This window comes from Coptis chinensis, chromosome 2 (genome assembly GCF_015680905.1).
Source record: "Coptis chinensis isolate HL-2020 chromosome 2, ASM1568090v1, whole genome shotgun sequence".
NCBI lineage: Eukaryota > Viridiplantae > Streptophyta > Magnoliopsida > Ranunculales > Ranunculaceae > Coptis > Coptis chinensis.
In genome coordinates, this window is record NC_141457.1 from 52,410,770 (window position 1) to 52,438,185 (window position 27,416).

General features: G+C 39.4%; 2 protein-coding genes across 2 annotated transcripts; both read left to right on the forward strand.

Moving 5' to 3' along the window:
* Positions 1–14,704: 14,704 nt before the first annotated feature.
* LOC147516518 (uncharacterized) lies at positions 14,705–16,396 on the forward strand. Its single transcript, XM_086593303.1, has 2 exons — positions 14,705–15,101; positions 16,221–16,396. The coding sequence occupies exons 1-2, from the start codon at positions 14,705–14,707 to the stop codon at positions 16,394–16,396; spliced, it is 573 nt and encodes a 190-aa protein (XP_086449429.1).
* Positions 16,397–17,018: 622 nt separating this feature from the next.
* LOC147516519 (polygalacturonase-like) lies at positions 17,019–19,184 on the forward strand. Its single transcript, XM_086594584.1, has 5 exons — positions 17,019–17,191; positions 17,448–17,732; positions 17,894–18,183; positions 18,401–18,632; positions 18,717–19,184. The coding sequence occupies exons 1-5, from the start codon at positions 17,060–17,062 to the stop codon at positions 18,966–18,968; spliced, it is 1,191 nt and encodes a 396-aa protein (XP_086450710.1). The 5' UTR covers positions 17,019–17,059; the 3' UTR covers positions 18,969–19,184.
* The last annotated feature ends 8,232 nt before the right edge of the window (positions 19,185–27,416 follow it).

Sequence of the window (27,416 nt, forward strand, 5' to 3'; positions counted from 1 at the left end):
GTTGCTAGCGTCACACATCAGTTCGAATGGTTGAGACCAATCAGGGCAGTTTTTAGAGTTTCAAAAGCTTGTTTGCAATTGAAATTGAAGTCCAAGACCGTATTCTTAAGCAGGAGATTAGTTAAGGGTAAAGCAACTTTAGAAAAATCCGGAATGAATTGCATGTAAAACCCAGCGTGGCCTAAAAAGGCACGGATGTCATAAACTGTTCGGGGGAAAGGTAGTGAAGCAATTTTAACAATTTTAGCTTTATCAACCTCTATCCCGTCTTTCGAAATGATATGACCTAGAACAATTCCTTTGGTCACCATGAAATGACACTTCTCCAATTAAGTACCAAATTTTTCTCTTCGCAACGCGTTAACACTTTAGAAATGTTAGATAGGCAGTTGTCAATGGAAATTCCATAAATGGAAAAGTCATCTATGAAGACTTCCATATAACGTTCCACTATATCACTGAAAATGTGAAGCATGCAGCGTTGGAAAGTGCCTGGAGCATTGCAAAGACCAAAAGGCATTCGTTTGTATACAAAGATTCCAAAGGGACATGTGAAAGTTGTCTTTTATTGATCGACGGGGTCAATGACAATTTGGAAATAGCCGGAATAGCCGTTAGGAAAATAGTAGTAAGCATGACCGGCTAAACGTTCTAGCATCTGGTCCATGAATGGAAAAGGGAAGTGATCTTTATGTGTTCTGGCATTAAGTTTGCGATAGTCAATGCAAATTCTCCATTTCAATGGAATGCGAGTGGAGATGCATTCTCCATTTTCATTTTGTACAACTTGAATGCTGGACTTTTTGGGAACAACATGGACAGGAATAACCCAGTCACTACCAGAGATAGGGTATATGATACCCACATCAAGTAAACGTAAAACTTCCTCCCTGACTACCTCTTTCATGGCGGGATTAAGGCGACATTGCGGTTCTCTCGATGTCTTTGTGCCGTCATCTAGATATATGCAATGCGTGCATACACTAGGGTTTATTCCTTTGATATCATCTAAGAACCAACTGATAGTGGAGCAGTGTTCACGAATGACACGAATCAAACGTGCTTCTTCGTCGGTAGTCAAGTGAGAAGAAATTATTATAGGGTGACTACCATCGGGATCGAGATGCACATACTTCAAATCAGAGGGCAGAGGTTTTAAATCCAGAGTTGGAGGATTGGGGATCAAGGATTCGTGAGGGGTTGTCTCTTCAATGGAAAAGAATGAGTCAGATTCTTCTGGATCGGTTGGTATTGCAGCAGTAGGGTCAAAAAGTGGTATTGATTCTAATAATGGTTGAACATCCTTAATGTATAAGTCATCGTCAAACTCAGGATTATCAAAAGAAAGAAATTGGTGTACCTCGTCTGGGGGAAAAGAGTTTGTGAAATAACCGTGTGCCAAACTATCAACCAAGCTAATCTCACCCTCCATTATAGGATCGGAAAATTGTTTCATTGATTTGAACATGTTGACATCGACAAAAAGGTTCCCGAAAGACAATGTCACTAAACCGTCTCGACAATTTATGAGAGCGTTAACAGTTGCAAGAAATGGACGTCCCAAAATGATAGGAATGGAGTCACATGCTACTTCGGTATCTAGAATGACAAAATCAATTGGGTAGTAAAAATCTTGGACCTTGACTATGACGTTTTCTACTATGCCCTTTGGGTACTTGATGGAGCGATCTGCTAGTTGCAGACTCATATTAGTAGGTTTTAATTCATGAAGACCTAACTACTTAAATAAGTATTAGGGAAGTAGGTTAACACTGGTGCCTAGGTCTAAAAGAGCGGTAGCGGTATACTTATCACCCAACGTGCATGGTACAGTTGGTCGACCTGGGTTTTTGTATTTAATCACACCATTAGTAGTAGTAATCGAGGGAAATTGCTTTGTGAGGAACGTTTGTTGAGGAACATTCGTACATCGTTTGTTGGTGCACATGTCCTTAAAAAACTTGGCATGCTTGGGCAAATGCTTAAGCGCATCTAGAAAAGGTAGGTTTATGGTCAAATTTTTGAAGGTTTCACGGATCTCATCAAAATGTTCGTCAGGTTTGTTCTTTGCCAAACGGGCAGGGAACGAAGCTTTTGGGTGGAATCGCGTATATGGATCCACGACGTCTTTCCCTAGGGACGTGGATGTAGATTTGGAAGGAACAACTTCGTCCACTATAGGTTGCGAAGTAGGAGTTGGAAGGACGTCAGCAGCGGCTTTCGTCGGTTCAATGTCTGGCATATGTATATGATTGTCGATGGTTCGGCCAGAACGAAGAGTGGTGATGGCATTTACCTCACCCTGGCTAGGATTACTAGATCCTGGTGCATTGTTGAGATTAAAGGCAATGTTGGTGGGCTTAGGGATTGGAACTACTTAGCCAGAAAACATGCCCTTTTGACTTTTATCCTGTGATAATAGATGAAGAGACTATTGGATAGACGCTAGGATTTGATTATGTTGATTCATGTAAGTCAGAAAAGTTTCAGTTATTTTATCGGCAGTGGATTGTACCAGTGGAGCAGCAGGAACAAGTTCACGGTTATTGTTTACGGGTTAATTTTGGTAGCCATATCCTTGATTAGCGGGAACAAGGTTGCGGTTGTTTTGGTACCCTATATTTGCGTTGTTGGGAAAATGACTTTGCCCTTGCTGGAATTATGGAGGATTTCCTTGACAGTAGGAATTGTAGTTCGCGGGTGGTCATACATGAGAGTTGTTGACACCCAGAGGAGCTTGTTGTTGGGCAGGGGGGCCCTAAGCCAAATTTGGATGTTGTCGCCAAGGTGCACTAGGGATGTTGAAAGCATAAGCCTTTTCAGATGGTTGGGTAGGGCACTCGTATGCCAAAGGACAATAATAATTGGCGTGCTCAGGACGACTTAAGCAAAGAGGACATGGGGAAGCGTTGGCAGCCATGACTTGTTTGGGTTTTTGATCATTTACTTGAACCGAAAGAGCATCGACCTTTTTGGTTAGGGACTCAATCAGAGTTTTTAATTCCAGATTGGGTTTGACCTCGAACATAGACGTAACTTTAGTAGGAGTGTCTTTAGAAGATCTGGAAGAATCAGTGTTACCCCAATGGGTGCTTCATGAAGTCTGTTTCTCAAGAAAAGTGTATGCTTCAGTAGCGCCTTTGTCCATGAAACAACCGCAGTTCATGATATCTAATGTTTCCTTTTGATGGTCAGAGAGACCATTAAAGAATGAACGGACTAAGACAGCAATGTCGAGTTGATGATGGGGACATTAGAGAAGCAGATCTGTAAATCTGCTCCATGCTTCCGTAAAGGATTCCTGGGGATGCTGGCGAAAGAATTGAATCTTCTGAAGCATCTTTGTAGTTTACTTTTGAGTATAGAACTTTATCATGAATGCTTGTACGAGGGAGGTGAAGCACGTCTTCCTGAGCTATTGTTAACTTGAGCAGGTAGGCTAGGATAACATGTGAATATTCCAGCAGCCAGGTCACCCTGAGAAAATTGCGGGAGGTTGTTCGTGTTAGCACGTTCCTTAATTAGGTAACCTCATTCTCGCAAATTTGCTAGACACTGATGGAATAGGAAGATGATTTATGATGGTGTATTATGCGGGGTATTATTAAGATGATTATGATGAAATTTTTATTACTAGGATTTTTTATTTTTATTTTTAGTATACATAATTAATGTATTATAGAGACGTGATTACGAAACATGTAATTAAAGATGAGAGATGCGAAATAGAAGACTAAACATACAATTAACACATGCTAGTTTTACACAGGAAGTCTACACATGCAACTCTATATTATTTATATGTGAATATAAATACGTCCTACATATGCAATAATCTAGAGCTACCGATACGTGCAATTATATGCGAGCTAGGGGAATGTCGAGAATGAACTCATGCAAATGAATACCGCGTACGTGAATTGATGTAACATACACATACAAAAATAATCTAAGCAGTTGGTTTGAAATTACGCAGACATCCAAATATATTCAAATCATTTTAATCGTATTAACGTGAATTTGTAATGAGGAACCACATTTACTTAGGAAAAATTCTATACATGCAAAAAGTCAAAGAGTTCTCATGCCAACATGCAAATATGCGAGGTAAAACAGGTTATGGCAATCAACCAAATAATATCCTCGACAAAGTTTGAGGAGTTTAAGAATTCGAAACCTTGAGTCCCGCGATTCCTCGTATAACGATTGAACTAACTCCTGAACTCGTGAACTTACTGGATGGTGGATAAACAGGACTAGAGAGTCCAAAATAGTATTGAGAAGGAAAGTGGCTTGTACCTGAAAAGTGGAGTGTTGATACTCGAGGTTAGTCTTGTGCACTGCTAATATAGTCTCGTCCGAGACTATTTTATCAGTTCAGTACTTCAACTTCCTACGGAATACTTAGACTATGCTAATAATGATAAACAAGATCTGGTTCACAGATATCTGTTAGTAGAAAAAGAAAAGTTGGGGCAAACAGTTATGTAACATGTTAGTATCGCAAAAGAAATGAAAATAAAAAAGATGAGGGGGTAGGGGAGGGGGTTTTTACGTGATGTATTCCAGTTATTACGTTGAATGTCCAGAGTCCTTTGGCGTATAGCAGCCCCATTTGATAAACGATAATTTCAGGTTTATTTTACTTAAGTCCGAGGTCTACAGTCCGAAGTCCAAAGACCAAAGTCCAAAGTCCGTTAGTCGTCCGTTTAGTCAAGTTATCTTACTCACGTGGGTTTGGTAGGATAGGTCGAGTAAGGGATCGTCCATACCTTAGGGCTCGACAAGGTTTACAACTAGATTTACAAGTTTTGGTGAGTAGGTTTTTAGGTTATTTACTTGGTTTAACTAAATTAGAGGTAACGCAAGCAATGTAAATTAATAACAGTGATTTCGACATAAATAAACAAAGATAGAGAAACAGGAAAAGGGTTAATCATACTCATACAAGAATCAATTTCAACAGTTTATACTACCACATCACTACAGCTCTAATCCGTCTCGAGTTCATAGACAAACCCGAGACGACATCGAGTATTGATCCCTAGCAAAATGTACGAATCTCTGAGCGCATCTCACTAGCATAAGGAGTTGAACTAATATTTCATCTCTGGAATATCATTTCACCTCCTGGTTCAATTCTACGTTGGCTAGACAAATTAGAGAGTTGTTTGACACCATAGAGTCGCGCTCGAGACATTTTGGGTCTCTCGCGAGACTATTTTAGAGCATCAGCACTCCAAACTTGGACAGTCTCAATCATTTTTGGACCAGATGTATAATCTACACCTAATTCCTAAGTAGTGATTCTAGAACATTAGAGTGTCAATCCAGATTCTCACACGAGCATCATAACCCTCCCCGGGGGGGGGAGTTTAACTCATGGTCATTGGATGATTAATTGAACTTGCTGTATACAATAAATAAAGAAATGTAGAATAGAAATTAACTTGAAAAAAAATGACTTTTATAAAGAAAGAAGACTTACAGTACTGAAGCTACTAGAAGGGAAAGCTACTAGAAAGGAAACTATGTACTGGAATGAAAGCTACCGACTATAGTCTAAAACTATGCATGCTAAAACTAAACTAAAAAATAGGAGAGAAAAAGCTGGAGACCCCTTCTCATATAAATAGTCTCCAGACCCTTCACGTGAAGCCCCCTCATTAAAATGTTTTGTTTTCATTCCATTTGATACCTCCAAAAGTTTGTAATTCAAAGTTTTGTCTTGATATGTTTTAGGCTTTGTCATTTAGCCAATTCAATTCTAACATTGAATTGATACATGGTGTTTGTTTGATTGGTGCTTCAGTATAGTATTGGTGGTTGAGGTTAATTGCTCGTCACTAGTGATACTTGTAGTGAATGCCCATGTCATTTTTGATGGTGGATATGAGTGGTGTGACTGACTGGTAGTGCTGACTGAAGAAGCGTGATGCTCTTGACTGGTTCTCTGTGAATTCGGGTGCGGTCCATTGTTGTGGTGGTGGCCGATAGGTGATGATGTCTGTCAGCGGTGGAGGAAGAAATGGTGTGTTGACTGTTGGTTTGGTGTATGTGGTGACTGATGGAGGTGGTGCTATCTTTGTTGTGTGTAGACTATGGTAGCACTTAGAAGTGTGGTGATACTGCCATTTGTTGAAGTCGTTTTAAGCGGTGTTAGTGCTCCTGTGTAGAAGTGTTAGAATGGTGAAGTGTGCTTGCTTCTACATCTCCAAAGTGTGCAGTAAAAATGATGTGTTGTGTGTGCTTGAGGTGAAACAAGTGAGTGAGGAGAGAGTTGTCTTTGTGTGGCTAGTGGTCGACTGGTGAAGATGGAGGTGTCACTTCTATTCAACAAGATAAGTCTCACTTTTCCCTTGAATATAAGTCACCATGAACTTTTCCTTAATGGGCTTCAATGAAGAACTTAATTCCGTGTTTAAGGAACATGATATCTATTTTGATCACTCGTTAAATTGATTTCCACTGTTTGGGGAATTTGACTTGACAACTTGAGTTTTTGCAGAATATTCAAAGGTGTTTTTCTGCGATTACCAAGATAGGAACAATAGGTGTTTGACAAAGGGTAGCAAAATAGAGCAAAGATCGAAGTGGCACCGAACATTGTAGGTTGTCGACGACGGAGAACCGGAAATGACAAAATCGAAAGAGTAACATCCTTAATAGTGTAGTACACTGAGGTCGTACCGTGACGTGGATAGGTATAAGATAGAGAGATCCAAGCTTGCCTCACAGCGAAAGTCAGTGCACATAGTGTTCAACGAAATGCGCATGAAGAGCTATGGACAGATAAGTCTTTAGTTATCCATTTACTTTAAACACCAACAAATTTATTTCCAGTGAAGATGTTTTAGTATACAAGAGCCAAATCTTGCCATTTGATTGAGCTTATTGTCTTTGGAGCATGGTGGATGGGTGGGTCATAAAAAATTCATAAGTTGGACATACTTCTCAGAAGAGTTCCTCAATGATTTTACTGCTTAAAATCATGAAGGTCACGGAGGTAAGTTTTATATATTTAATTATTTGTGAGTGAATCAATATCCACTTTGAGCATGTGATATGATCATAAGTAAAATGGCTTACCATGTTCATGAGTTGTGTTGTTTTGAGATTAATCATGTGGGTATGTAGTTGTTTTATTTCTTATCTTGGATGATTTAGGGCTCATAGCTAAAGAGATGATTTTTTTGTACCGTTGCATTCTATGGGTTCATGATATAGTATAATAATACACTCTGGATGTTGACTACTGGGTGAATATAGTAGTTGAGATTCTCAACTGAGATTAGGGAACAAGTGAAGAATGAAGGTGCCCTTTTGTATAGGTCATCACTGCATGCCGCTTGCAATTTTAACATTATAATTCCGTGAACTAAACCTTTACTGTGCATATATATTTTTTGGTGTATATCATTATGCGTTAGAGTAGCTATTAAGCTTGAGGAGTTGAGAGTAGATACTAGCATAGGTGTACGTATTTAGAAAGCTCTATGCGTAAGAAACATGACGTTTGTAAGTGGATTGACGAGTTACAACGGTGGAGCAAACATGTTCGGAAAATATTCAACGACAGTGACGGTGATGAAGTTTGGAGACAGAGGAACAATGAAATCAATAGGTTGGGACTGAGATCAATGGCTTGGAGTGTCCGAATACGGATGGTAAGGTGATTACAAAAAAGGTGGAGATACATACACCGCGGCAGGTAACTTGTTTCTTTTACCATCATGTACATAATAGACGGACGAGTAGTGACTCGGCCGTCAACCAGAGTTACACTGGGGGCAAGCAGACCTTGTCCCCGTCCTTGGCAGAGATTTGTGTGGGGACAGATTAGGATTATCCCCAGACCTCGTGGTATCCCATGAACCTATTCACTCTAGGAGGCCGCAAACCATGAATGAGAAACATGGTCGTACACCTCAGGGTAAGACGGATTGTACATTGTCTTGAGCATATGACTACCGTTATATTTGTATACAAATACTTATGCTGAATTAATGTTCTGTATTATAACTCATGCGTTATTTGTACAACACTCAAACATGAAAGTTTCAGGTTATAGAGAGAGAAAAAAACCTACAGTCCCATAACAAAACTACAACAAATGCGATTGGATATGTTGTTACACTTTCCAAAGGAAAGCGGAGGGGTTTGAGAAGACCCTTCGCGGATATGCCGTGGGGCTATCCAAATGAGTACGGGGGAGGGGGGGATGAGCCCTCCGCGGACCCTCGTGTCTGAATCAGCAGGTTAAGATGTTCCTGGATGTGCATTCCGAAGGAGAGCGGAAGGGCTCGAGAAGAACATTCGCGGATATGCTGTGGGGCTATCCAAATGAGTATCGGGGGAGGGGGATGAGCCCTCCGCGGACCCTCGTGTCCGAATCAAACTTGGGACAGACTGAGTTGTTCCCGGATGTGCATTCCGAAGGAGAGTGGTGGGATTCAAGAAGAACCTTCGCGGATATGTCATGGGGCTATCCAAATGAGTGCAAAGGGGATGAGCCCTCTGCAGACCCTCGTGTCTGAATCAAACTTGGGGGCAGACTGAGTTGCTACTGGATATTCTATGGAGTTTTATCAAATTTCTAGTATCGTATTTCAGAAGACCACATTCTAACGGAGGGGCAGAGACCCTTCGTGGATATGATGTTGAGTTTGAGGAGTGAGAGCGAAGGGGATGAGACCCTTCGTAGAGATGGTAGTGAGTACTATAAAGGAAAGCTTATGGCTGAGTTGAGACACTTTGCGGGCATGATGATGGAGTTTGAAGAGTGAGAGCGAAGGGGATGAGACCCTTCACGAAGATGGTTGTAAGGGGGATTTCCCGTCATTGAACTAATGACACGTGTATGAGAAATAACCTAAGACTATAGATGTCCAAAATGAGACGAGGACCATCGAAGCAGTTCTGTGAATAAGTGATCTCGTGCTTAGCACGAGTGTTTAGTAAACATGTGATAGGCACGTGCCTGACCATCTTTAAGTATGACAGTTCTCCAAGTCATTAGGAACTGATATAGATAGTTCCTGAATAGAAGGAAACTGGAGAGGGCGATCGCTGATGATAAGGAAGGAATCGTGATGACATATCTAAGGAGTTACCTTTTAGATATAATCTTCCCATATATATACGATGGGACATTATGATCAACAAGGAAACTTACCTCTCATAAGATATGGTCTAGATTCAGACTTCCATAAGAGGAGAGGAATCCTAATAGGAAGGTAGAGTCCGAGGATGGAAGGGAACTCACAAGCGGTGAGGATAGCCTTAAACCTAGGACTCTTGTAACTCTTCCTATAAGAACGAGAGGGATTCACTCTTAGGAACTATGCAAAATAGGGTTTGATTCTCCTAAATCAAGAAAAAGATATGTAGGCAGCCACCAGGTGGTTCAACCCTAAACTCACAATCATCTCATCCATTCGCTACTTAGTCAAAGCTTCTGGATCAAAAGGCATAGAGAAAGATCAGGGGATACTCGAAAACTCCCCTACATCTTATGGCGCCATCTATGGGGACGAAAGCAGGTAAACATTCATTCAAATGACTAATTTAGTTTAAAAACTCTTACCATTATGATGGCTAGAGTAAAGAAAACAAAGGGTGGCGCTACCACGCGCAGCGTCGCTGTGAGAGAAAAAGAGCACGAGATACCTGAAAGGGGGGGGGGGGGGAGAACGTCGGTCACCATGACGCGAATAACCCCCTCCAAAGACCTATGACCAGCACCGACGGACTAGCTACTTCCGGTGCAGGCCCCAGGAATATCGCTCAAGATGAGCGTCAATATGGTGAGAATGCTATCCTCACCAACCCCAAGTCTCTTTAGGCAAGCTAGGCAGTACAGGCTTCGGAATAACAAAGAAGCAATCTTGAATGAGAAGTACAACTGCTGAGGCATTTGTATCAATTTGACACAGGGAAGGAGCCATTCATCGATCTTGATGATGACGACCTTCCAGAAGGTGGTCATGCAAAAAACCCAAGGCGTGGGGGCCCAGCTCGACGCGAGACATCTGAGTCGGAATACAACAACTCAGATGAGAACTCGGATACGACATCTGAACCAGTGTCCACTGACTAGGATCGTGACATCGACCCTAGACACATGAAAAGAGCTCAGACCAAGAAGCATTCCACCAAAGAAGCTGCATGGGAAGCTGAGAAAAATGACTTCATACGTCAGATGCATTGAATGACAGGGAAGGGGAGAAAAATGCAAGACTCCTTTGTTCAATCCGCCATATTGGGGGCAGACAGATCTCCTTTCGCATCTCGAATAATGAGAAAGCCTTACCCCCGCGACTACTGGCAACTGAAGTTTAGTGTCTTCAATGGAAGGTCAAATCCGGTGGATCGCGTATTCAGATATCGAGCAACTATGGGACAATACGAAAGGTATAACCACATCATGTGTCAAGAGTTCAAAGTTTCCCTATCTGGATCTACGCTCCAGTGGTACCACAGGTTACCTGAGCGACTGATCAGGTCCTCAGAAGAAATGTTTAGGACCTTCATAGACACTCATGCAACAAGCACCAACCAAAGCGGAATGACGCATTGATCAACATCAAGAAAAAGGACAGAGAAGCATTGAGGTACTACATGCAACAATTCATGGAAATTTCAATCCAGATAGAGTCTTGCGATGAACAAACTGCCATAATAGCTTTCAAACAAGGGTTGGATAAAAACAACGCCTTTTTCAGATCCCTCTCCAGGAAACCACCCTGTGATTTAGAGGAACTCCTAGATAGGGTTGAGACTCATGCAGGGTGGGAAGAGGATGTCCTAAATAGATGTCAGGAAGCAAAAAAGGCTAGTCAGACAGCTCATGTGGCCCATTGAGAAGGGAACTCTTCTCCTCAAAAGTTGAAAAGAGATCGTAATTGTGGCCGCCAAAGGGTTGAATCCCCATCAAAGGGACAGATGCCTAGAGGTTAGTACCAGAATGTAACTAATGGCGCTGATGGAAAACCTTAGAAGAAGCCATGAGTGGAAGGAGCTGAAGAAGCTCTTCCCTCAATGGACAAAAACTTCGCCTCTCTGAACAAAATGCCAGATGAGGTTCTAGACTCCATCAAGAATCAGAGTTACCTCAAATGGCCAGCTCCGCTTAAGCCAGGCTCCTTGGGTACCAGGGACCAAAGGACCTGCTGCAAGTTCCATAAGAGTAAGGGTCATAGCACCAGAGCCTGCAAGACCCTGAAAAATGAACTACAAAATCTGATTGAAAGGGGATATTTAAAGCAGTTTGTAGCATATGAACAGGTTAACGTAGTACAACCTGAAAAGATCAGTACGTCAGTTTAGGATTTCCAAGGAACTGGACCGCTCAATGGCTGCCTCCAGCTAAATATGATTTCTGGAAAGGCAAACAAACGAAGTGGGCAGGTCACTGAAAAGGGCGCGCATCATCAAATGTGCATTGCCAAGCAAATGAGGATCGTGAATGCGGTACCCCATAAAGATCTACTTATCCTCTTCACTGAGGCCGACTGTTGTAGCATCTAAAGCTCACATGAAGATGTACTTGTTCTGACACTCCTTTTTGGAGATTATAATTTGTATCGCATATTGGTTGATCCAGGCAGCTTAGCAGATGTGATATACTACGACCCATTCAAGGAGCTGCAGATTCCTGATTCTGAGATGGTCGCCACCAACTCCAATCTATATAGATTTAGTAGGGACAAAGCTCTGACGGTTGGGGAAATTAAATCCAACTACCCATTGCTACTGGTCTAGTAACTCTCGTCATAAACTTTGTTGTGGTAAAATCTAATACACCCTATCACATGATCTTAGGCAGTACCTAGCTACATAGACTCTGAGCTGTCCCAAGCACCTATCACCAATGTCTGAAGTTCCCACACAATAGGAAAATTTGGTAGGTTGCTATTTAGGACAACCTACCAAATAGCAATTACAGTTGGATCCCCCTTTCCCAGATCTGGTCCCAAGAGAGAGGGAGGGTTCCCCCTCACTATAACCGTTAGAGGAAGTGGAAATTTTGGGAGGCAGCTCACCAAAAACCACTTTCATCGGCACCTTGTTGAGTTCTGAAGAGCATCAGGCTCTAATACAGTTCCTCCGAGAACACACAGATGTGTTTGCTTGGTCATTCGAAAAAATGCCAGGAATTGACCCCCACGTGGCATGCCACCAGCTCAATGTTCGCAGTGATGCAGTAGTAGTCAAGTAGAAATTGAGAAGGATAGGTGCTGACAGGTCCAAAGCGGTAAAAGCCGAGGTTGAAAAACTAAAGGAAGCTAATTTTGTCAGGGAGATCAATTTCCCCACTTGGATCTCTAATATTGTCCTAGTACATAAAAATAATGGGTCATGGAGAATATGTATTGACTTCACATGTCCAAAAGACAGTTACCTTCTACCGCGGATTGACAAATTGGTAGATGCGACGGTTGGACATGAACTATTTGATAGGGTTATATACTAAAAGCATTACTTTTGTATTAACTCTAATTCTTTATATTTTGAATGAGAATCATATGGCCAAATGTTATGCATATTATATATGTTGTTAGTTATATGCATGTATCTAATACTTCATGTTGTAGATGATATGGTGTGTGGTAACACACAAAAGATCATATCATCAGTACCTTATAAAGTATAAGTAAACGTTCACAACCTAGATGGATTTGGACAAACCATTGGTACGATTGTAGTATAATCTGGTATTAGCCTATCTTGACTATAGGATTACACTAGTACACTTTGTGTGTATTGAATAGGACCAAGTGAGGTTCTTTCTCTTTATACTGACTATATAAGAGAACAAACACCTCTGTTATTATGGATGCTTGTTCTCTTAATCCGGATATAATAATGGGCACTTACGCGCATTGTACATTGTTTTAAATTATCAATGAGTGAGATTCATTTGTGAATCAACAAACTCAATGGATTGGGTAATGACATTATATGTAAGGTGTGCTGTTGATTATAGAAGGAATCCGTGACCCGCAGGAAGTCGGGTTGATGATGTTCCCTTGAGGAGCTCATAAGGATTGTCATGTAAACCCTGCAGGTGGATTTAATCCGACATGACAATGAGGTTGAGTAGTACTACTCAAGGATATAAGAAGTTGACTAATGTAGTTGTCAGTAACTTGACTTAATCAACAGGCATTCGATATCTTAAACACGGGGAGATCAACGAGCATATAATATGGAGCCCATAAACGTAACACGTAATTTGGGATTAGGGCGGTAGTGCAACAATGACCTTTAGTGGAATAAGTCATTTGTTGACGGACTGGGGCCGTGTGTTCTGGGCAAACATGGGAAGCCCAAGCTCGTCAGGAGACCTAACCCTGATTTCTCCTCATGGTCCCTGTTGTAGCCTATAAATAGAAACCCTCTTTCTCTGGCCAAAATTCCAAGGTTTTGCTCAAGAAAAGTGAGATCCAAATTTGGTTCCAACATTGAAAGTGAGAGAGACCAAGAGAGAAGGAAGAGGTTGGAAGATCGTTGCCCACACAATGTCCATTCTAAGGATAGGAATACAATAGAAGATCAAGAGGTTGCTAATTTCGTAGATCTTGGATTCTCAGAGATATCATAGGTGATCTAAAGGTATAATTCTAAACAAAATCATGAGAAACTTTATTCCGCTACGCATGGTTTTCACAGTTTGTAAATTGCGACCATAACAGTTCCTATACTATTATCTTTCATAGATGGGTCATCTGGCTACAACCAGATCACATTGCATAAGGAAGACCACAAGCATGAAAGTTTCACAACCGAGGATGGCCTCAGATCGCTATCGTCATGCCATTCGGGACCGAAAAATCGCGGTTTGCCGCCACTGGCGCCAGGTGAACAAAATGTTTGAAAAATTAATGGGAGACATTATGGAAGTGTATGTAGATGATCTCCTGATCAAGAGTCTAAAATAGGGAGATCAACTATCCCACTTGAAGCGTGCATTTGATGTTCTCCGAGAGTATCGCATGAAACTCAACCCTGCAAAATGTGCTTTTGCCGTATCGTCAGGGAAGTTTTGAGGATATCTGGTTACGAAGCGAGGAATAGAGGCAAACCCAGATCAGATCTGGGTGCTCATAGAAATGCTTTCACCCAAGAATATGAAAGAGGTTCAAAAGATTACAGGTAGGTTAGCAACTCTGAACAGGTTCATCTCTAAGAGTTCATATAACTGTAAACCTCTATTTCAGTTACTCAGAAAAAATACCTCCTTTGCATGGACGGAAGAATGCCAAAAAGCATTCAATCAGCTCAAAAGATACCTGGGGGCACCACCAATCCTCTCCAAGCCAATTGAGGGAGAAGTTTTGGGTCTTTATCTCTGTTCATCTTACTACGGTATCAGTTTTGTACTGATACGCGTGGATGAAAAGAAGGTTGAAAAACCTATCTATTTCTTGAGCCGAACGCTCCTACCAGCAAAAACAAAATATCCTAAACTCGTAAGAGTTGCTTTAGCCCTTGTTTTTATAGCAGAGAAGTTAGGACCATACTTCCAGTCCCACACTGTCAGGGTAATTACTGAAAACTAGTTACGATTAGTTCTGGAAAGGCCGAATAGATCAGGGAGGTTAGCTAAGTGGTTCGTGCAACTATCAAAATATGATATTATATATGTTCCACGAATCTCAGAGAGGGTCAGGCACTAGCAAAATTCTTGGGAGATTTCCCAATGACCTACATTGGGTACGACTCAACAACCCCCTATTCGGATGAGGGCATCCTGCCTGAACCTCCAAATGCCCATCCAGACCCATGGGAGTCGAGCTCCGGATGGCGACTGTTTGTGGATGGGTTTTCAAATGACAGAGGTGTAGGAGTTGGAGCTGTATTAGTTACTCCTGACAACATGCGACTGGAGAAATCCATCTGGTTGGGTTGGAACGCCTCTAACAACGAGGCAGAATATGAGGTGACACTTGTTGGCCTCACAATGGCTCTCGACCTAGGCCTGACACACCTCACAGTGTTTAGAGACTCACAACTGGTTGTGTTCCAAGTTAATGGAGGATATGAGGCCATAGGCGAGCGAATGGCCAAATACCTGCAACTGGTAAGGGGTCTACAAGGCAAGTTTAAGAACATTCAGTTCTATCAGCTGCCTCGATCAGAAAATCGATACATAGATGTTTTGGCATATGTTGCCTCGATGTTGGGCAATAGCAAGTCTCATTCTATCCCGATAGAGCTCCAAGAGAAATCAAGCATCCAAGCACTCACAATTACAATAGTTTGTGTTATTCCAGCCATCACTCCAAATTGGATGGATCCATACAAATCCTACCTCAAAGATGGGACACTCCCTGAGGATAAGAATGTAGCAAGGCTACTACTTGCAAAGATACAAAGATTCACCCTCATTGAAGATGATTTGTACAAAAAGCCTTTTATGTGAGAGGTTCATGAAGGAATATGTGGCAACCATGCTGGGGGAAGAACACTAGCTCTCAAGATCCTAAGGCAAGGATACTTTTGGCCTTACATGCAAAAGGATGCATAGGTTTTGCTCGCAAATGTGAAAAGTGAAAAGTGCCCGCAAATATGTGATTTGATAATGGTACGTGGGATTGGGTCTTTTGTATTTCTTGAAATTAACAAAAAAAAAATGGATAAGATGGTATATGCTTTTGTTATGATGATATATAGTATGATTGGTGATCCAATCTGCAAACAGTTAGAAAGTTCTGTTTTCTGTTTTAGAAAGTAGAAAGTGTAGCATGCCATTTGCCATTTGTCATTTGTGATGCTTCATCTGATGAGGGGGTGTGAATGTGTGATGGAAAAGAACGATTATGTCCATTTTGATTTCGTAGAAAAACAACAATATTGATTTGTTGATTGAAGTAGGCCGGATATGTACTTTAATTTTAGTATAACTTTTGAAGGTTCTGATTGACAAAAGACTTAATATTTTTTTTTTGGTAAAGATAATCTTACAAAGGCATAAATTGTTTTACGTAATTTACATGAATGCTCATATACGTGTTTGTCGTTTGACAAATCGGATCACACTAACATGCGGGATCTTGGAGTATTGAATCCATATGGGTGGGTAGAAATAGTTTGCTAGATCAAAAATCTATGTCCATGGAAATTACTCGATCTGTTGTTTGCATTGGAAGTTAGATAATAATTGTGTATGGTTCTTGAAAACCAAAGAGATTAGAATGATCTTTGCTACTTTACAGTACGTAGCAATGATGTTGAAGCTGAAATTTTTATGCTGCGTAATAGAATTTGTATATGGGAAGTTGCACAAGCAATAGGAGAGTCAGAGTTTGTCTTTAGAGCTGAACTACAAATGAACCTTCGTTTGGGTGTCATCCTTGAAGGCGATCTACGTAGTGATGATTGTAGACATTAATGTTAAATGGTTTTAAAGACTAGCTAGGGATAAGTCATATGCAAAACAGTAATTATAGGCAAATCTGCTAATCTAACCTGCTTAAGAATAAGTTAAAAATTTTGAGCTACTCAAATTTGTCGACTTATAATTATGAAATGAAGCTGTAATGAATTATTACTCACTCCAATTTAATAGAACAAATAAAAGAAAATATACAACTCAATTGGAGAACACCGCACGCCATCTAGGCCGCTATTATGCATTTAGGTCCATCACGAGGTGATTGATCTGCAACATCAAATCCTAGCTGCCCTATGTCCTAGAGTACTTTCACCAATTCAGGAGAAGAAAAAACCGATTTCAATTTAATTTCGTTATAACCACTACAGTGAATTTGCTAACTATAGTTGGTTTTGATAATGGATAGGAGATATTTAGGGAGAAATTCGTGATGGATGGACAAAATTCCAACTAATTTTCCAAAAACCACTCAACTATGGCTAAGTTTAGGGAAGTAAACTAACTAGGCTAACGACATTTTGCCTTATAGTTAGAGTCTCTATAGATAGATTTAGTGGTAGTTAATTTGTTACTAAATCAAGGATATAAATAGGCCAAATAATGCTCATTCTCTACCATCATTTGCACTACATTCTGAGGTTGCTATTTGCTACACAAACAATGGCGGCCTCAATAGATTTTAGAATTGTTTCTGTCTTGTGTTTGGCTTTGCTTTCTTGTCTAGTCGAGGGTACAGATTTCAACGTTTTAGACCACGGCGCTAAATCAGACGGTAAATCGGACTGTGCCAAGGTCAGTTTGAGATGCCAATCTTTTTGTATTCCAACAATTTAATTTTGTTTGTAGGCACTTATATTTCTTAAAGATTTGGAGCATTCAACTCAAATTAAATTGATTTATTACGGCATATTTCACATTAGACAGATATGTTGAATGTGTATTTTTCCTGTCTCATGGTTTTATATCTATTTACGTAGCAACGTGATGCTTATATCCATTCCAGCAAAATACAGACTGATTAACCATATGTAATCTTGTGCGCATGCAGGCATTCCTAGAGGCATGGCAAGCAGCATGCCATAGCCCTGGAAGCGCAAGGCTTGTAATCCCCGAAGGTACATTTGTCGTAAGCGAGGCTATGTTTACAGGCCCATGCACGGGCTTTATAACCGTTCAATTGATTGGAACCATCCAAGCAACAACTGGCACCCAGTACAAAGAACCAGAATGGCTCGGTTTTGAAAAGCTTACAGGATTTCTTCTTACTGGTGGAGGAACTTTCGATGGACAGGGCCAAAAAGTTTGGGAGCACAATTCATCAAAGAAAGCAGTAGTGAGTATTTCAAGGAATTTGATAATCTTTTGTGAGTTAAAATCCATGGTCCAAAAAATGTTAGGATTTATCAACAATATTCACCAAGTATCAGTTGAAAATTCTGAAAAGGTATTGGTATTCCTCAAAAGGCCGGAAACTAATTGTAGTTTGTTCTGCAGAACTTGAAGTTCAGACACATAACAAATGGAACGGTTACACAAATCACTTCATTGAATCCGAAGGGATTCCATATGTGCATTAATAATTGCCATTTCTTTGAGGCAACACAAATCAAAATCCTTGCCCCAGGAGACAGCCCAAACACTGATGGCATGCATATCAGCAGTTCAAATAATGTGACCATATCCAAAAGTTTGATTAGTACCGGTGACGATTGCATATCTATAATTCAAGGCGATACTGGCCTTCATATTACAGATGTTACCTGTGGACCTGGGCATGGTATTAGGTAAGTACATAGTATCATTTGCCATCTTTACATTGTGCCCTTCTAACTCCATAACAGTGTTATGTTGTATAAAAAGTATGATTACAAGCAATATATGATATGAGATCTCAAAAATGTCAAATGGGCATCAAAAGCTATAAGTCAGAAATATTTGGAATAATCGATAAGTGTGTGTCTCGGCATATTAACTAACACCGTGTTTCATTTTTCTGTTCAGTGTGGGCAGCCTTGGCAAATACCAAAATGAAGAGGATGTCAGTGACATCTTCGTGACGAATTGCACATTGTCTGAAACTACAAATGGAGTTAGGATCAAAACTTGGCCTGGATCACCTCCATCCGCAGCTTCCAACATCAATTTTGAAGATATAATTATGAAGAATGTTAAAAACCCTATCATCATTGATCAAGAATACTGTGCTGCGGGTTCTTGTGGCAAAGCCAGTAAGGTAGACCATCGTCTAACTTTTACAGCTGAAAAATTGCAATGTCACAAATCCTAATTAATGTGTTGTTACTTGTATCATATCCAGGCCTCTAAAGTGAAGATCAGCAATGTTAAGTTCAAAAACATTAGAGGTACCTCTACATCAAAAGTTGCAGTTAACATGAGGTGCAGCCCAGAAGTTCCTTGCAGTAATGTTGAGTTGTTTGACATCGATTTGAAGTATGTTGGTGCCGTGTTACCTGGTTTGTCTGCTTTGTCGGAATGCTCTAATGTTAAAGTAGGCTGTGGTGGCATACTAAACCCACCACCCTGCCTTAGCTCAACTAGGATCTCATAGACGAGTTTGTATTTGGTTATTTGCTAGCTTGCTAACCACCAGTAAGTTTGCTTCAGCAAGAATTCTTGGTACCACAAAATACCATCTGCTTCAACAGGAGTTGTGTTGGATGCTTCTATGTACTGTATGCTAGCCTTACAAAATGTATACTATTGATTGTATGGTTATTATACGAAAGATGATAAACAATACTTTTTTGAACTTGCTCTTTTGGTCCATCGAATTTTTTTGTTCTACATGACTGAATGTTGCATTTTGCATTATTCTCATTTCTATAGATTACCACTTATCCCAAAGAAATCCAAATTATGTGTTTTTATGATTCTTTTTGTTGTTCTTAATGGTGTATGTGTGTGTGTGTCAGTGTGTGTCAAGATCATTAGGACATCTTTTAGGATTTAATTTTACAAAGAGACCCAAGTATCGATCTCTGTGTATCCAAAGAAACGGTTTCTGTTTAAAGTCCTCGTTAAACATTTATTATGCTCAATAAATTTATTGGTTGCACTTCACCAATAAATTTATTATGCTCAAACTTGAAAGTAAACATTGCTAGTACGCTCCCAAATCTTTCGATTAAAACTAGTTAAGCAACCAACAATGTAATTATGGTAAACCAATGTCGTAGCTTTACATGCAAGTATTAGGGGTGTTTGGACTTTGGATCTTATTTATTTACTGCCAATAAATATTTATTAGTAAAAAAATGTTTTTCGAAAAAATAAACATGTTTGGTATCCATTTTTCTAAAAAGTATTTTTCATCCAAAAAATATTTGTTGGTCCAAAAAACTTTTTTTTTAAAGAAGTAAGCTAGGGTTAAGCAGACCCCCACATGTATTAAATCAAAATCGTTCATACAATTTTCCCACTGCATCATCCTCTACTAGTCTATGGAGCTATCTACTTTGAGGATTACCCTGATGCATGGAACTAGTGCAATTAGAGATGCTTAAACCTGCTAGCAAGTCAGCAGGTTTGTTGCACTCTCTGTATACATAAGAAAATGAACAAAAAACAAATTTGGTAGCCAACTCTTGGATATGGGTAACAATGTCCAGACAATACCAAGGAATTTCAACTACTCTCTTAATGATTTGAGTCGCCCAGAGAGAGTCTGATTAAATTTCCACTTCCTGAACCCCTAAGGCACCACATCTGATCATACCTATTTCGATAGCCTTAAGTTCTTGAAAAATCACCGATTGCATCCCCCCAGAACCTGAGAAAGCTTCAATCATTGAGCCATTTTAATCTCTAATCAATCCCCTATGCCCTATTCCTAGTGGTGTTAAAGCCCTATCTGCATTCAATTTTTTCCTTGGGTTTGCCTGAGTATGCCATTGGCACCACTTTCTTTCTAAAGGCTTAAACTGAATTTGAATGCCTATTCTCTGACAGAGTACTCGATTGTCAGTTGTATCTTGCAGCGCATTGACTTGAAGTTGGAGATAAGCCCTCATCTCCCTCATTGTTCTCCCCAAGACTAGTGTCGCAGGCTTTGAGCTGCTCTTGAACCTTCTGACATTCGTTTCTTTCCATATCGCATCTACTGCAGCACATATAAAAGCTTTATATACATATCTGATCTTTGCTTTCCTTTTGTAGAGTTTCAGCAGCAAAGACCACTCCCTATTTGACGATCTTGTGTCAGACATAAAACCTAAAACTGCTTTGATTCCATCAATGATTTCTCTCGAATATCCACATTAAAAAAAAAGATGATTGGAGTTTTCCCGACTTTGTTCACACAGACAACAAGATGAGTGAGTCAGAATCTTCTTTTGCACTAGTCTATCCTGCATGGGTAGACAGTTTGAGAACAACTGCCAACAAGTAAAAGAGTGTCTTGGGATCACTAACTTACCCCATACCAATCTCTGTCATCGAACTTTCGGTCTTGCTGGAGACAAAATTTTGTATGCGCTGCTGGCTGAGAGGCGACCACTAGGATGCGGCACCAATATGACTCTATCCTCCGACAAATGGGAATTGATAGGAGTGCCTAGTATGACTTCCTTGAGGTTATTACACTATATATTACCCACTATGCTATTCCAGCTTCCATCCCCAATTAAAATACTTACCTTTGCATCCAAAAGTAGTTGCATCTCTGCTACTGCTTGAGCATTGTGTATCAGTGGGTTGGATGGACACCAAATATCATGCCACAGAAGTGTGGACTCTCCATTTGCAATGTTATTGAGTACAAACTGCTTTACTTATTTCCTACTCTTGATAATACTCCTCCATTCCCAACCACAATCACTTGGAACCTCCATTGTCCAAAAAAACTTATTTTGGATCAGATTTCGCCAAACCTAATCAACCCACACACTTTCTTCCCTGGCAGCTATCCTGTACACTAGACCACAATATGCCCCTTTGTTCCACAGTCCCATATTCATGATGCCCAATCCACGTTCTTCCTTTCTCTTGCATAAGGTGGAGAAACTAGCTTGATGATGGCACCTTTTGAGTTCAACTCCACTCCATAAAAATCTAGCACAAACTTTTTCTATCTGCTCAATCACTGTCTTTGGTATAATGAAAGTTCTGTACTAATATATGGGCATAGTAGTGAGAACGGATAAAATAAGTTAAAGTCTTCCTGCATGTGACAACATCCTAGCTTTTCAATCTTTGAGCTTGGCTGTTACCCTTTCCACCAATGGTTGACACTCTTTGATCCCAAGTCTACCTGGAAAGAGTGGCAATCCCAAATATTTGACCAGAGGTCTAACCAATTCAACTTCCAAGATTGTTGCCAGCACTTGAGCCTCATAAACACTGATAGAGCCTGTCATCAGAGTAGTCTTGTGTTTATTAATCTATAGACCAGTTGCCTACCCAAACAACTCTATACATTCTTTGAGGCTTCTGATAGACTCCTCTTCCCTTCTACAAAAGAACAAGACATCGTCTGCAAACGCAAGACGGGACAGATTAGTTTTTTTACATTTAGAGTGATACTTGATCTACTTTACTTCTATCTTTTCTTTCACAGTACTTTCAAGTATTTCCACGATAAGCACAAACAGGTTCGGAGATATGGGATCCCCCTGCCTTAAACCTCTTTTACCCTGGAAAAAGCCCTCTGGAGCCCCATTTACTAAGACTGAGAAAAAAAGAGAGCTTATACATAGTTTTATCCACTTCATGAGTTTCTTCGGAAAACCAAATCTCTCCATCATGAACTCTATAGTCTCCCAGCTGACCATATCATATGCCTTCCGGATGTCAAGCTTCACTGAACACCAAGGAGTTCCATGCTTTCGTTCATACCCTCTCAATAACTCATGTGATAAAAGTTTATTGTCTTGAATGTATCTATCTGGTATGAATGTAGATTGATTTAGATGTACTAAATCATTGATGCATGTCTTGAGCCTGTTGGTAATGACATTGTAACACACTTATAAATGGTGTTGCACATCGCTATAGGTCTAAAATCTTCCACCTTAGTAGGGTTATCAACTTTTGGAATGAGGCAAAGAAAGGTTGAATTTACTGCCCTTGGAAGCTTGTAACTACTGAAAAAATTCATTACTACTCTAGTGAAATCTTTCCCAACTATTTCCTAGCAGACTTTGAAGAAAAAAAGATTGAATCCATCTGGCCCAGGAACTTTATTATCATCCATGTCAAAGAGCGCTACTTTGACCTCTTCATCGGTGATCTCTACCTCCAAATTTCGTGCCATAGGTTCCTAGATGCCATTCCTTACCTTCAAGTTTAGAAAGAACTCTGCGTCACTCACTGGCATTGCATTTGTACCCAGAAGTTGGGTATAATACTCTACTATTGTCTTCGCTACTTCATTCTGCCTTTTGACAGTGAGTCCATGTTCATTTGCCAGAGCCCATATACCTCTTCTTGATACCTTTTCTTTTATACAACTGAAAAAGTATTTCGTACACTTATCCCCATCTTTCGTCCACATGCCTTCGCTTTTCTGTTCCATGTCCATTGCTTTGGCTCTCGCTAAAGTGTTGTATCTTTCCATAGAAAGCTTTTCTCTTTCCCCCAATACTGTATTCCCTGGGCTACTCTAAAGTAAAATATGCGCATCATATAGTTCTTGCTTAGTAGCTTCTACTATTTCATGAAGGTGGGAAAATTTTGCTCTGGCCCATGGTTTTACCTTCTGTTTTAACGTCTTTAGTTTCTCAACCAATACATACATGGGATTATTATAAATGGGCATTTTCCACACTTATTCCAAAATGCATTTAAACTCTCCCTGTAAGGCCCAGAAGTTGCAGAACCTGAACGGAGGGGCTTTCCTCATATAATCACTCGAACTCAAGAGCATTAGAGAATGGTCAGATATGCCATATGGTAGGAACTTAGCAAAGGTATATGGATAGGCAGTGTACCATGCTTTGTTCACTAAACATCTATCAATCCTTGACATAATGCTTCCTATTCCTATGGATTTATTCCACCAAGTAAAAAAGAAGCCAATGGAATTTATGTTAGACAACCCTGTATTCTGCAACCAAAGACTAAAATCATATACTTCTCTAGGATGCATAAGGTCTCCTCCTACTCTCCCATTTGATGCTAAAAAATTATTGAAATCCCCTGCCACATACCATGGGCCCTGGACCCCTTTACTTATTCTGATAAGATCATTCCACAAAACCAATCTCTCTTTATAACTATTACTTGCATACACCACTATCAAACAAAAGACTTCATTACTCGGCATAAACTTCATCTTGTAGTGAATATATTGATCTGACTCCTTCAATGTTTGAACATACACCACTCACGGCTCCCAACATACCCATATTCGGCCAGCAGGACTATGAGCATAGTTATCAATGCTATTCCATTGAGGACAACATATATTTCTAATAGAATAACTCTTCTGCTCTTTAACCTTTGTTTCCAACAGCCCAAAAATACTAATCTTCTTAGCTACTCGAACCTTATTAATCTTTGCAGCTTTGTGAACGTCATTAGTATCTCTCACATTCCACACACTTATTGGAGCTATCATCGATTAATATTTTTTGTTTTTGGATCCCTTGGGCCTGCCCCTACTCCGTTTACCATGCTTGTTCTTATTACTACAGCCTGAGCTCTATTTTCTGTCTCTATTTGTTGTTGCTTAGCAGTTCCTTTTCTCCTCGTGTTTTGATTCATCAGTGGTAAGAGTCTCCTTTTGTTGCATAGGGGTGTCCATAATAGCCATTACCCCTTCTGTTCTGTCGCTGAAATATGGAGTCTCCTCCACAAACACAACATCATCAGATAAGTCTCCTTCCCTGATTTCTTCTGGTAGGCTACCAAACCCAAACTGTGCCTCCTCAAACTTTGACATCAAACCTGGTTCTGCTGACAAAGTTACATGATCCACAACTTCTACATAAGGCACTAGCGATAAAGCAGATACTATAATATTTTCAACCACTTCAAACTAGTTCCCTTTAGGCTCAAGTGGTTGATTAGCCTGTTCTTGAACCACTAGAGTACCATCTCTTTCTACCTCATCAACCCTAGAACAACAATTCAGTGCATCCATATTCTCCTCCTGCTACACTAGACTTGTTCTAATTGGGCTTTCTATTTTAGCTCTCATTTCAGTATTCTCACCCTCAATATTCTCTACTGCATCTTCTCTGGTATCGCTAGTTCCAGCTTCTGTTTCTGTTTCTTTGTCTACTAACAATTCACTTCTGCTCGGAACCCACACATTGCTCTAACTAGTAACAGTGGTTGTATTTGTCTATGTATTCCTTGGAACTCTATAGCATTTGTCTGTGAGATAAATAGCATTTGTCTGAACAAAAAACATGTTTTAGGATAAATAGCAAAAACTTGTTTTTCAAATTAAAAAATTGTTTTTTTTGGGGTTTTTCACTTGGGGTGCCTCAAGGAAAATGAACTACTCGATGTTTTAGTACTAAATGCCGCGATATGTCGAAAAATATCACGTGAAATATGTTGGTTTGATAAAATAGCTTTTAAGAAAAATCACACCCACATGTTTATTCAAAAACTGTTTTTAGAATAAATATTTTTTTTTCAGAAAAATACTTTTTAAGAAAAAATGATTTTTTGAAAAAATGAGATCCAATTATCCAAACACCCACTTATCAATATCTATATAACAAGGGAGAGAAGTTTTATGACCCACGGCTAGGATTCCATCCTACGGTAGGCTGAGTAGGGGTTAAGATGCTTTCGAGCACAGTGTGAGCAAGATTAGGAAATTAATTAGAGAAATATTAATTGAAGTTGGAAAGCCTTTCAAAGAAAAGAAACCTAAAGGTTTTTCAAAACCTTCTTCGTTCTCTCTTCCTCCATCTCTTATCTCTGGGTGATCTAAATTCTCAACTCTTCATTTTTGTGCACCGAACTAGGTACCTTCTCCATCTCTCTTCACTGTCATCAATGGAAATCAAATATACAGATTATTAGGCAGGTATCTCCTTTCCCATTTAAAAAAAAAAAAATGTTATATTGGTAAAAGAGCAAACATAAATTTTCAAATTAAGTGTTAAAGTGGGACATTCAAATTAAGTGTTAAAGTGTCAAATTAAGTGTTAAAGTGGGACATAAATTCAATGGTAATCATGTAATTTTTTATCTGATGTTGTTACTACAGAGTAGCCCCATCATTTATTTTCAGTTCCTATGTCAGTGCCTTATTTTTTATAATCTTTGCCTTTGCTTGAAAATAGGCTAAGTTTTTGTCCCCTTTTTAAACATTTGTCTTCACATCTTTTTTAGTAATTTCCTTTCCGTGTAAATTTTTTAGGTTTCTGCTTCATTAATTTGGGTTTCTGCAAGTCAATTGGGAGGTGCGGTTTCTACAATGGAATAAATTGTCAGATCTTCATTGCCACAAACATTGTTGTTTACAGAGATTACTGTAAGTAGTGACCACAATTATATTGATATGAATTGGTCCAGAGTTTTGACTGAACAATTAATTTATTGTACTCGTACTTTCTTAATACGACTTTTTCTTTTCATGTTTTTTCATTCTTAACAAAGTTTTAGTTTCTCATATAATTGTGATTTTGTCTGTATCAATACCCAATTTGTGTTCTTGTTGTGATACTCTTCACTCTACTATCTATAGCTTCATTTTGTGATTTAGAGTATTTGAGTGGCTGATTTAGGATTGTGATTGTCCAAGTAATAGAGGGATGGATTTGGAATCACATCAAACTCTCATAAAGGCATTATGTTTTGGAGTACCATTTTAGAACTTGCAACATATTAACAGAAGTAACCTATAATAATACAATAACTAATGGGCCATTTGATTATTTACTTCAATTTTTAGGATTGTTGACACGCGCTCCTTTTGTGTTTAGATGAGATGGTATATGGATGATGTAGATAGATGATGGTCGTTGAACAAAATAGAAGCGTATCAAAACCTAATTATCCCTCAATAAGTAAAGGATGAGTAGGGTATCATTCCCCTTTTAAGTGTATGTTTATATGAAGGACATGACTGAAAAAGGGGTTTGAGGGATTAAAAACTATGATTATAGATATTGTAGGTTCTAATGCTGAACTAAACTAAACTAACTAAACTATTAAGAATTTATAAGAGAGGGAATTTAAGAGATTAGAATCCACCGATACCTTTGATCTGTGACCTTGCTTTATGGTTGTTCTCATAAGTAGACTACAATTAGGCAATCGAGCGAGTGTCGATGCCCTCTTGGACAAAACATCATTAACGAATAACTCTACTTAAGGTTGTTCCTATGTTTATGCTATTAATATCTTCTTTCCTTTTATGTGAGCCCATTTTATGTGAGCTTGGGCAGCTATTCAATGGGTCACCATCTAAGGCAAACACAAGGAATACTTCCTTTACTCTAAAACAATACACAACTAAAAGAAAAGTAGAGAATAATAGTATAATATTCAATTACAATAAATAACCCTATTCTAGCATTATATTCAATTACAATAAATAAAAACATGTCACTAGCAAATATTCAATTACAATAAATAAAACCCTAAACTAGCATGATATTCGATTGCAATAAATAAAAAACTTAATCTATACTTCCATCCCCTGGTCTGGGCAATGGAACTAATAACTAAAAACATAAAGAACTAATCTGATTGGAGAATACCATGAACCAGAAGAATCATCATTAAACCCTAAGCACCGGCTTCATCTACTCCCTTGAAGGAGAAGATTAGCCTTCCATAAAGAAAGAAGAACACGAAGAACGAGAAGAAGAAGAGTCGAAGAACATAAGACTAGAAAGACTAACTTATTATGACTCGGCTAGTTAAAACCGAATATTTTATTATTAATCTCTCTTTGCCTCAAGTTCTAGAGACAAGAGTATAAGTGAATTAGCAAATTACATGAGGCACTTAGGTCCTCTATTTATAGGGGTTACAATGAGTTCTAGAAACATTCCAAACCGCCATTTGTTTCCTAATACAAATTAACTTC